Source organism: Lupinus angustifolius, chromosome LG14 (assembly GCF_001865875.1).
Source record: "Lupinus angustifolius cultivar Tanjil chromosome LG14, LupAngTanjil_v1.0, whole genome shotgun sequence".
Lineage (NCBI taxonomy): Eukaryota > Viridiplantae > Streptophyta > Magnoliopsida > Fabales > Fabaceae > Lupinus > Lupinus angustifolius.
The window spans coordinates 316,159-326,673 of NC_032022.1; the positions used below are offsets into that span (position 1 = coordinate 316,159).

Consider the following 10,515-nt stretch of genomic DNA (forward strand, 5'->3'; position numbering starts at 1 on the left):
AGACTTTGGTTCATATTTATAATTCGGGGACCATTACCATCATAAATGGTCTTTTAATAGTTATTGATGCTATCTACCGCTGATTTACTTTGCTAGCTAATATGAAATTCATTTAACATTGTAAAAGAAAAAATGATACAATTGACAATTAATCACGAGTTTAATGTATATCTATCCGCAACGTAATAATTTCTTATATCATAAATGTTTTATTCACCTTTCATATGTTAACTATGATTAACTCTTAAATAATAAAAGTAATACATATGAACAATGTATTGATTGTTCATAATATTAGGCTTTTTAGAGAGATTCAAGAACAATGAGCATGTGGGTATAATCTAGAATTCATTTTGTGGAAAATTAATGTAAATAAATGTGTTTCTACACAAAATTAATGGGGTTTGATGGTTGGTCTATTAATCTTGACTTTTTTCCTAGAATCTCACATGTTAATTCTAGAAATGGCTTGAAGAGATATTCTTTTAGAGAGTTTCTCAAAATTGCATAAGTTGAAAACTAGAGAAATAATAATAGATGGATTTCTGGAAAAGTGTTATTGACATGAAATATGGTAGATATAAGGTTTTGAGTACCTAATACCTAGTATTATTAATGAAGCAAAAGGAATGGAAAAAAAGTAATGAGAACTCAAATCAATTAAAGCAATTTATTTCTGTCACGTTAGTTGGGTTTGTCAAGGTCTTATGGTATTCTCATTATTTGCAATTTATGAATATTAATAAGTTCTATAAAATAACTGTAGCCACAAGCAGATAATAGAAATCTCTCAGCATGTATAAATAAATGTTTATTACTGAGAAGACGAAAATTTAGTGATATAAAATTTTTTTGATCCTTAAAAAGATTAAAAGATTAAGAATCAATTATTAAATGTGATTACAGTTACACATTCGAAAAGAATTAGTTCATCACTCATAAAGTGATGAATACATTTTATAGTACAAAAAAAATAAGAGCATCAACCCAATCTCACATAATTGGTATCCTCTCATCCAATCCAAGCTTCAATTAATAAAACAAGTTAAATTCTCCTACTTAGTCAACTTTAATAGTAGTCTTAATGAGTTAGAGGAAAATGGCATTAAATATATTAAATACTTCTATTTGTTTTCATTTAATATTCTGTTTTGAGTCATTACATGGAAACTTTAAAATATTTATTAGGAGATTGTAGTATATCTATAATTAAAGAATAACTCCAGGTTGAACATGATTGTGTTTCCTTAATAAAATAGCTGGGTTGGAATCTTCCATAGAAAAAAAAAATTAGTATTAGCCTTACTTTCCTATACATAAGAATGTAATATCTATCCATTTTTAATGAAAAGATTTATACTCAACAGTATATCATCTATTATTCATTTGTATATTTTTTGTGAACAATCAATCATTATAAAACATAAACAATAGTAATACAGTGTATAAAACTCATTCACCGTAATAAATACATTTATTTCTTATTCAATAATGAACCTCACAAACACATTTGCATTCAATATTTATACATCCTTGAAGGGAAGTTAGCTTTCCCTAAATTAGAGAGCAATTTGTTTAAACTTCTGACACTGCAATACTTTGCTGTTACCATGACAAATTGCAATTTCTTTATGCATCAACCATTAAGTTTCTGAACAAAATAGCTAAAGAAAAACACTCCAATTTAACAAATACATACACTGCAGACTTCACACTCTCTAACTCAGAGGTATGTCAAGTGCATATAACAGCTTAGCTTATTTAATTAACATATGATGTGAGAGTCAAACTAATGACTTTATTGGATGCCTTGGTAATAGTGACAAGAGAGATTAAAGAGAATCAAATCATGGATAGGGATCATATGTCTTTAACGGTGTTCCATTCTTTGTCTCAAACCAATCATATATTTACATGTGAATAAAAGAAATTTTTTAAAAAGTAATAAAATTAAGCACTCTGGTTGACTTGAGACATGGAGTGAGACACCGTTTAGGATAGGTAATCTCTATCCATCAAATCATTGCTCAAAAGTATTCATCATTCTAAAATATGTTGTCTCAAATCATGTCTCATGTTAATGATAATAAATGAAGCAAAAAGATCAATAATAATAAATGTTTAAAAATTTTAGTTTGACATAACATATTTTTAGTAGATGAGAAAACATATACCCTCTTTAACACCCTAATTATAATATTTACCTTAGCTTTTCCATTCTTACCTCATAAGTGATAACATTAGTGATGATGAAGGAAGAAGAAAACAAAAAAGAAGAAATAAAGAAAAGAAAAGTGACCAACAACTAGTGTCTTTTCCAACATACACAATCTTATATTTCTCTCTCTCAATTGCTTTAGAAAAGGATCCCAATGTAATGTTTCACCCCACCAAACTCTTAAGTCTTATCCTTTAACCACTTATGACCCCATTGGAAAGTAGATAAAAAAAGAGACAATGGAAGATAATAGTACTAGAAGAAGATCAAGAAGGAGTAGTGGAGAGAGTAGTGTAGTTGTTGCAGAAGGTTCAGTGTGGGAGAGAAGAATGAAGAGTGATGAAGTGAAAGGTGGAATCAAAGTTTTCAATGCAGAAGAAGAAGAAGGAATTGGAAGAAGATTGAAAAAAAACACAAATGGGGTTGTTTCTTCTGGTGGAAAGAGAAAAACTTGGAAGTCAGAGAAGAATTCAGAGGATGGAATTATGAAGAGTCCAATTCTGAACACCAGAAAAGTTGGTGTTTTTTCTGATAAATCTGAGAGAAGAAGTATAATTCATACTAGGAAGCTAAGATCTGAAAAGGAAGGTGGTGAGTTAAGTAAGGAACAATTGTTGAAGAGCAAAAAATCAGATTCAATGAAGAAGAACAATTCTGATTCTGATTCTGGTTCTGGTGAATCAAGGAATGTGATTGATGGGTCAGATGGTACTATATGTGAAAAGGGTGTTGCAGATGAAAACTTGAAGAATGATTGTGATGAAAATTGCAATGATTTTGAGGTGTGCAAAGAGAAAATTATTCAAAGCAATTCAGACAATGTTATTGTTGTTGATAATGAAGTAGAAGAAGAAGTGGAAGAGGAAATAGATGAGGAGGTTGAGATTGAGATAGAGAATGAAACCTTTGATGTGAAGGAAATTAGTATTCCAGAATCAAATTCTATGGTTGTTGTGAAGGAACCAGAAACTAAGAAGATTGTTGTGCATGAACCAGAAAAGGTGGTGGTTGTGAGTGAAGTGGAAAAGAAGAAGGTTGTGATTGATGAACCAGAAAAGAAGAAGAAAGTTCTGAATGAATCAGAACCAAAAAAGATTGTGAGTGCACAAATGAGATTTCATCATAGAAATGAAAAACCAGTTTCTGCCCCTATTGCTATAAAACAATCTTCTCCAATTAGAAGGCACAGAACAATTTACCAAAATTTCTCCAAAGCTAATTCAAGTAAGGTTTTTGAGTTCCATCATAGTTTTTTCTTGCAATATATGTTGTGAAGTGAGTACCACATCTGTTTCCTTCTCTTGCATGATTTAAATATTTATTGGACTATTTCCCTCGTTATCAATTAGTTTTGGAAATGGAACCTTAATATGGTATAGTCATAGCCCAACTTCTTTCATGGGCTAAAAGATGCACTTTAATCATGAGATGTCAAAAGTAATTTTTTGCCTGGTCCAACACACTTATATGGAAGAGGCATGTTGGGAAATAAGTCTCACCCTTTTCTCGAGCTTTGTAAATTTTTTAACAATTTAAATGATCTTTATGATTCAGTTTCAAAGGCAGAAGAATACCATAGCTTTCCACAAACTCAGACCAAGCTGCAGAGTTTAGGTGACTAGATACATCTACATTTCATAATTATGGAGAAATGTTAAATTTATTGACTAAACCTTGTTCACTAATATCATTAATTATTTATATATACACTACTCCTCTTCAGTGGATTTAATCATGTGGAGAGATGCTTCTAGATCAGCATTTATCTTTGGGTTTGGAACATTTGTTATAGTCTCATCTTCTTATGCAAAGGATATCAATCTGAGGTTAGATATCTACACTAGAATGAGTTTATTTTCTAGTCCTAGTTTGAATAAACTTATATCATATGATTTTTTCTACTGTTTATTTATATTTTTAAAGGTTTAAGATAATCAATGTATGCACTTATGCTGTTTTTTTTACTAAAAATTTCTTTGCTTTTTGCTGCAGTGTTGTTTCTGTGATGTCATATATAGGACTTATCTATCTTGCTGTTATATTCCTCTATAGATCCTTAATTTGCAGGTAATGACTCAAGCACTTTGGTGAAAAATATAGTACAACTTACAATAATATTATTCTCATCTGGTTTTTTTATTTTGTGAATCAAATTAATCAGAGGAGTCATAAATGTAGAGGATTCAAATTATGTCATAGGAGAAGAAGAAGCAATTTGGGTGCTAAAAATGTTCCTCCCTTACTTGAATGAGTTCCTATCAAAACTTAAAGCCTTGTTTTCTGGAGATCCTGGAACCACAATAAAGGTAATTTTCTTTGGTCATGGGTTGTAAATGAACTTTAGTAGTTTAGATGAGTGTAATATCTATATAATGAAGATTTATAAGTAGTCAATATATATCTATTATTTAAAAGTTAGTGCTGATTAAATATAAAAAATGAATGACACAATGACATTGTAAAAAACTCTTTCGGTTTCGAGTGTTTGACATATACATTTTTTTATCTCCTTACATGAACAGTACTGAAAAATTAATTTGGGCTATAATGTATGAATTGCAGTTGGCAGTTTTGCTGTTTGTTTTGGCCAGATGTGGAAGCTGTATAACCATTTGGAAGATGGGTAAAGTTGGTATGTAGTCAATAAAGAAATTTAACTAAATTAAAATAGGTTTCATATTGGAGTTCCATTATTTCATCACTAAACATTTTAAAGTATATATATATATATATGTATTTATTTATATCTTTACCTAGTTGTTTTTTACATACACATTTCCTTAAATACATGGAGAAAGAAAAAGAAGCTTTGGTAAATCATGTATCATTAAAAATGGTTGTTATATAACTTAATAACAATTGTTATATATTCAATCTTTTTAGTTTTTATTGTTGTGCTTTAAATATTGTTACAGTGTAGTTGAAAAGTGAGCAGTTAAATCATAAAAGATTAAGAGGACATGAAAATCAGAAAATGTATGTTTCAAGTTCAGTTCTTATGCTGCAAAGTTGTACAATATGTGTCAATGCAAAGTTTTTCACTTTTTGCATCACTTGCCAAGGAAATATACTGAAAATTGCATCTTGTCCCACTCATTCTTTAGTGTATAATATATTATTTTGATTACTGACACATGGTTGTGCTCATTACTTCAGGATTCTTTGTAGTTTTCACCATACCAAAAATCTGCTCTTCATATTCTGCACAGTTAACTGCATATGGTAATTTCCTGACTTTGATGTATGTTGCTTTTTTTACATTATTTTATGTACCTAGTTTATGATAATGACTATACCCTTAATATATAAAAGAAGATACTATAGTACAGTTGCATATGCTCATGTTTCCCTAGGCCCACAACAGCTAATCATGCAATCATTGATACAAAGTTACCAACAACTCTTGATTTTGGGACCTGTCCGGTACCCATAGATACTTGTTGGGTTTATTATCTACGAGTTCTTAGGAACCCGGTGGATCCAGATGTATATAAAAATTTATAAAATATTGTAAATAATTGCGTAGAAATTATGCAATTGTGTGTATGCATGTTTCTTATAATTAATAAATTATTTAGGTAATTAAAAAGAGAAAAAAATAATAAAATACAATTTAAGTTGTCTATTAAATATAATTTATTTTACTTAAACAAATATAAAAAAAACAAAATTATTATTTTAATATATAGATTATTTCATTACCTAGATTTTGACCCATCCAACATCAAGTTTTAAAATCTTCATTCTCAACCACTTAATGGTCTAATAGATCTAGAACCGACCCATTATAAGTATTATTCATTGGTATAAATATCGGTTGTCATCCCCACATAAATTATAGGACTATTTGGTAGATGCGTCATTAATTTTAAGGTGCATAATAGCATTAACTAAATATCATTAAATAATCTATATTAAATATATCCCTCAATAATTATAATATATACTTATTTTTCATACCGATAAATAAACATTTGTCTTATAATTATGAAGGAAGGAATAATTTCGTAATGTTAATATAAATTTTTAAATAAATTTGAGAATTATAACTGTTTTACCTATTTTCTAATGGAGGGTATAATATGTGTGGTGATAGTATCATGGTAATGATAGATATGTGGAAGTGTGAGAGTATGAAGGAAAACATTTCAATGTTCATTACTTTTAACTATTTTCCTAATTGAATAGAAAATACATCAAGTGAATCAGATAAGATGTATATTTTATCATGTATTTCTTATCATTAATTAATAATTTAGGGGAATGTTAACAATGTCTTTTGTTTAAAAAAAGTAAAACATGCAATTTTGTATTAAAAATGATGCATTTAATATATTGGAATTGTTGAACTTAATTTCTCAACATCAACTAATTCATTTTGTATCCCTTGAAGAATATGAGATACTTTATTAACACATTCCAATAATTTCTAAAAGTGAGTACATCTTCACTTGCTAATTTTAGAGAAGCCTTAACTGTATAATCAAAATTGTAGATCTGTTTTAACAATCTATTTCCATAAACATTTAATTATTGATTATAATAATTGTTAACATAATTGACTGCATCACATGGGGATGAATATTTTCTTTAATTTCTCACTGCAATGGCCCATTAATCTAACAAGTTGGACTCATGACTTATAGGGGAAAAAGGAACACATTCCAAAAGTCCAAAACTAAAAAAAAAAGTAATGCAAATGAATAGTGAATGATACATTATCTATATAAATCTTAATATTTACACTGACAATACATATATATTAGACTTTTATTTATTTATTTGGTAGATTCATATGGATGTGCTTACTATCTTTAAAAAGGCTTATAAAACTCATAGATAGACTATAATACTTAACTGTTTCTAATAGTTTATAAAAAAAGTATTCTAATAAATGGTACTTTTTTTTGTTAGCAAATTTTTGGATCCATCGATTTCGGGATGCGTGGGATTCATGTTCTCACAAGAAAGCTGTGGCTCTAGGCATCTTTGGGCTTGTATGGAATTTGTCATCAGTAATTGCTCGCATTTGGGCAGGTAATACAATAATAATTAAATCTTAATCCTATTAAGTGAGGTCGATAGATATTGATTAATTAACATATATATAAAAATGTTTACTTTGAGACCCAAAGTTGGATACTTACATGGTATTTAGTGTTTTTCTAAAGAAAATGGGATGAAAGTTGATAGTGTAATCATTTTTATTGATCATTTATGTGTATATTACTTTTAATTACAAATTAATAGTTACTTAACACATTAATAATGAAAAAAATGTATGGGTAGTTAAAAAAACTTTATAATGAGAATGCACAATCATTAAAGTCATTTAATAATGTATGAAAATTGTTCACAAGTTAATTTTTAGAGAGTAAATAAAGAAGAAGAAGAAAAACCGGTTTGAGAGAAATAAAATACACTTTTAAAATGACTTGCAAATAAAACCTTATTTATGATACAATGTCAAAATTATAAGAAAGTTGTTACTTACACTAATGTGTAAGGGATTGTGGTGTGTTATTTTGCAGTGTTCGTGCTATTTGTGGCTTTCAGATATTATCAACAACATTATTTGGTGATAGAAGAAAGCATGGAAGATGAAGCAGAATGTGATGAAACATGGCAAGAACCAGTTGGAGTTGGACACAAAAAAGGGTGCATAGATAACTTCATTGATACCAATAAAGTAAAGAAAGGGTTCTAAAAAATGGTGTGTTGATGATGGTAGTGGTTTATCATATTACCATACTTGCCACCTTCACTTTTTCTCTCTTTTCTCTTTATTTCTTTTATATTTCACATAAAAGCTTCTTCTTTTCATCTTATTTCTCTTCTGTGATAATTTAGTTAACATATCCATAAGTGTTTAATAGGAAATATATGGAAATAACCACTTGGGTGTTTATATTTTGTAATTAGTTTACTTCCATCAAATTTGAGAGAAAGAGTGTGATGCAAGGAATAATAGAGTAAAGAGGTTTATGTTTATCATTAAATGTTTACAATGTCATAAATAGCTATATAAGCTAACAGAGAAAACTGAATACTAACTAGCTCACTTACTTAATCAAAAGTTACAACAAAGAAGTCATTTTGTGGGGATTGAAATTAAACCACATTTTGCAGCTGTTCAAACTGTTGTTAAATGCCTCAACAGTTACAAAACTAATACCATTTTCAGCATCCTTATGTCATTTTGTGGTGATTATGAAGGATTACTCAATTTAGCACTGGATTCGTATAGTAGTGTGAGACCTTATCGAATCTCAAGTTATTATACAAGGCCAAAGATTAATGTTAGCGGGAAGAGACAATCGTACATTTTAAAAAAATATTACTTCCTTAATCACAAGATGAGAAGATATTATTGATAAAAAACAAATATTAGATTAACACCATTCCATATGATGGTCTTGTGAAGAAAATTTTTGCTCCTGACCTTGGCAAAGTTTTGATGAAGACACCAATATCACCAAAAAGAAGAAAAGGAAGATTACTTATGAAGACAAAGAAGATTAAAGCTTCAAGATAATTAGTTTAAGTCTAAATATGTACTTCTATCCTATACTCTTTAATATACTAAAGTAATAATGCTCAAAATACTTTAAAAGAAATTGAAACACTTCTTTTAAATGAAAAAAATTTCAAAATACTTTGTAACATGTTACTGGAATTTGAGTAACAGGTTACATGAGTAAGAATCAGTTATCCAACAAAATTTAAATTGGAGTAACCGATTACTCAAATTTGAGTAACCAATTACTCTAAGTGAATTTTAATTCACTGTTGGACAGAAAGTTTGAGTAACCGATTACTCAAGTGAGTAACCGATTACTCAATATAATTTTTCAAAACGTCGTGTTTGGGTAACTGATTACTCACTTCTTATAATCAGTTACTGATCGAGGCCGTACCCGATACAAATAATATAACAATTAAAACTACAGTACTAGGAAGTGACTCTTAGGTCGTTTCCCAAGGATTGTCTTTCAAGCAAAGCTTCGAACACCTTATACTCTAACACACACAATGGGGTTTTTGTTGTTAGATAGTATGAACATAAATCAAATTCAGAAATAGTAGTTAAGCAATATAATAAAATGACTAAATCCCTTTGGTTCGTTTGTTCAAACTCAATTCTCGGTTTCAAAAGATTATTTTCAGATTCGAACCATTAACTTCCGAATTTGTTGAGAATCAATTAACTAAGCGATAATAAATTCAAAGTTCCAGAACCTAAACCTCTAACTAGGCGAAATCAGTATAAGCATGAAACGATTAACAAATTCACACGAACTAAGCATTCATGCACTAGAGAGAGTAAATCAACTAAGTGAAGATAAAATCAACCAACCAGTTTCTAAGCAATGGAATTAAGTAAACCATGTAACACCGTGTTTTTCAGAGCACTTCTAATTAAGTAATTAGTATTAATGAATTAATTATAGAAATTAATCAGTATTATTTTAGGCTAAACCTCAATTGAGTTTTAGTCTTTTATTATGATTTTCTTGTTTGCCCTATTTTTTCAATATTTTTGGAGAATAAAAGTTTCCGAGACGTTTTCGGTTTGTTTTATCGAGTTTTTGCCCAGTTTTTGAGTTCCATAACTCGGAATCGAATTTCGATTTCGCCATTGGCTTTGAAATATTATTTCTAGTCAAAATAGATACCAAGTTTATCCGTAACTCATCTCTACATATTTTTCACCTCAAAACTCAAGTTTCGGTGTTTCGGGCAAATGTCCTAAATCAGGAGATTGTATATTTCCGGACGAAATTATCCGAAAATGTTCGAACACGATGTTTATCGGAAAATTACATCATATCAATAAAGTTGGAAGTCATCATTTCATGAGCCACTTACTTGTTACACAAGTAATGCAAAAGCCAAAATCCCCTAAATCACTTAACAAATCCTCTCACTCCACCACCATTAGACACATCACCTATGCTAGTCTAAATCTACTTACTTTGCATTATTTTCTGATTTGATGATGGTGAGACTCTCCTATAAATACCTCACACATTCTCTCATTTTTACACTAAATTCTCTATACAAACTAAAGTAGTCTTTTATTTTCTCTTCTTCAACTCCTTCTCATACTTCATAGAAAGTTATGAGCTTTTATTATGTTGTTCAAAAAGTAGAGTTTATATTTGTTCTTTAAGTATTTTATGAAGGCATAACTAAAGGGGTGATAATAAAATCATATGAACCTTTATGTAGTTTTTGACTTTTGTAAATCTTGAAATTTCTTCCTTGTTCTTAGATGGAAAAACTATATCTTTGGA

The 10,515-nt window shown here is 29.3% G+C and overlaps 1 protein-coding gene across 5 annotated transcripts; it reads left to right on the plus strand.

Annotated features, from left to right (window-relative positions):
• LOC109327031 (reticulon-like protein B21) lies at positions 2,250-7,953 on the plus strand. 5 transcript variants are annotated; one of them, XM_019560005.1, is made up of 11 exons: positions 2,250-2,881; positions 2,924-3,175; positions 3,206-3,442; positions 3,773-3,832; positions 3,942-4,044; positions 4,211-4,285; positions 4,380-4,524; positions 4,781-4,850; positions 5,375-5,440; positions 7,133-7,255; positions 7,750-7,953. In XM_019560005.1, the coding sequence occupies exons 1-11, from the start codon at positions 2,458-2,460 to the stop codon at positions 7,923-7,925; spliced, it is 1,731 nt and encodes a 576-aa protein (XP_019415550.1). In that variant the 5' UTR covers positions 2,250-2,457; the 3' UTR covers positions 7,926-7,953. The 5 variants fall into 5 exon arrangements, with proteins under 5 accessions (XP_019415550.1, XP_019415548.1, XP_019415547.1 ...); XM_019560003.1 differs by having other exon boundaries at positions 2,250-3,175; XM_019560002.1 differs by having other exon boundaries at positions 2,251-3,252; positions 3,283-3,442.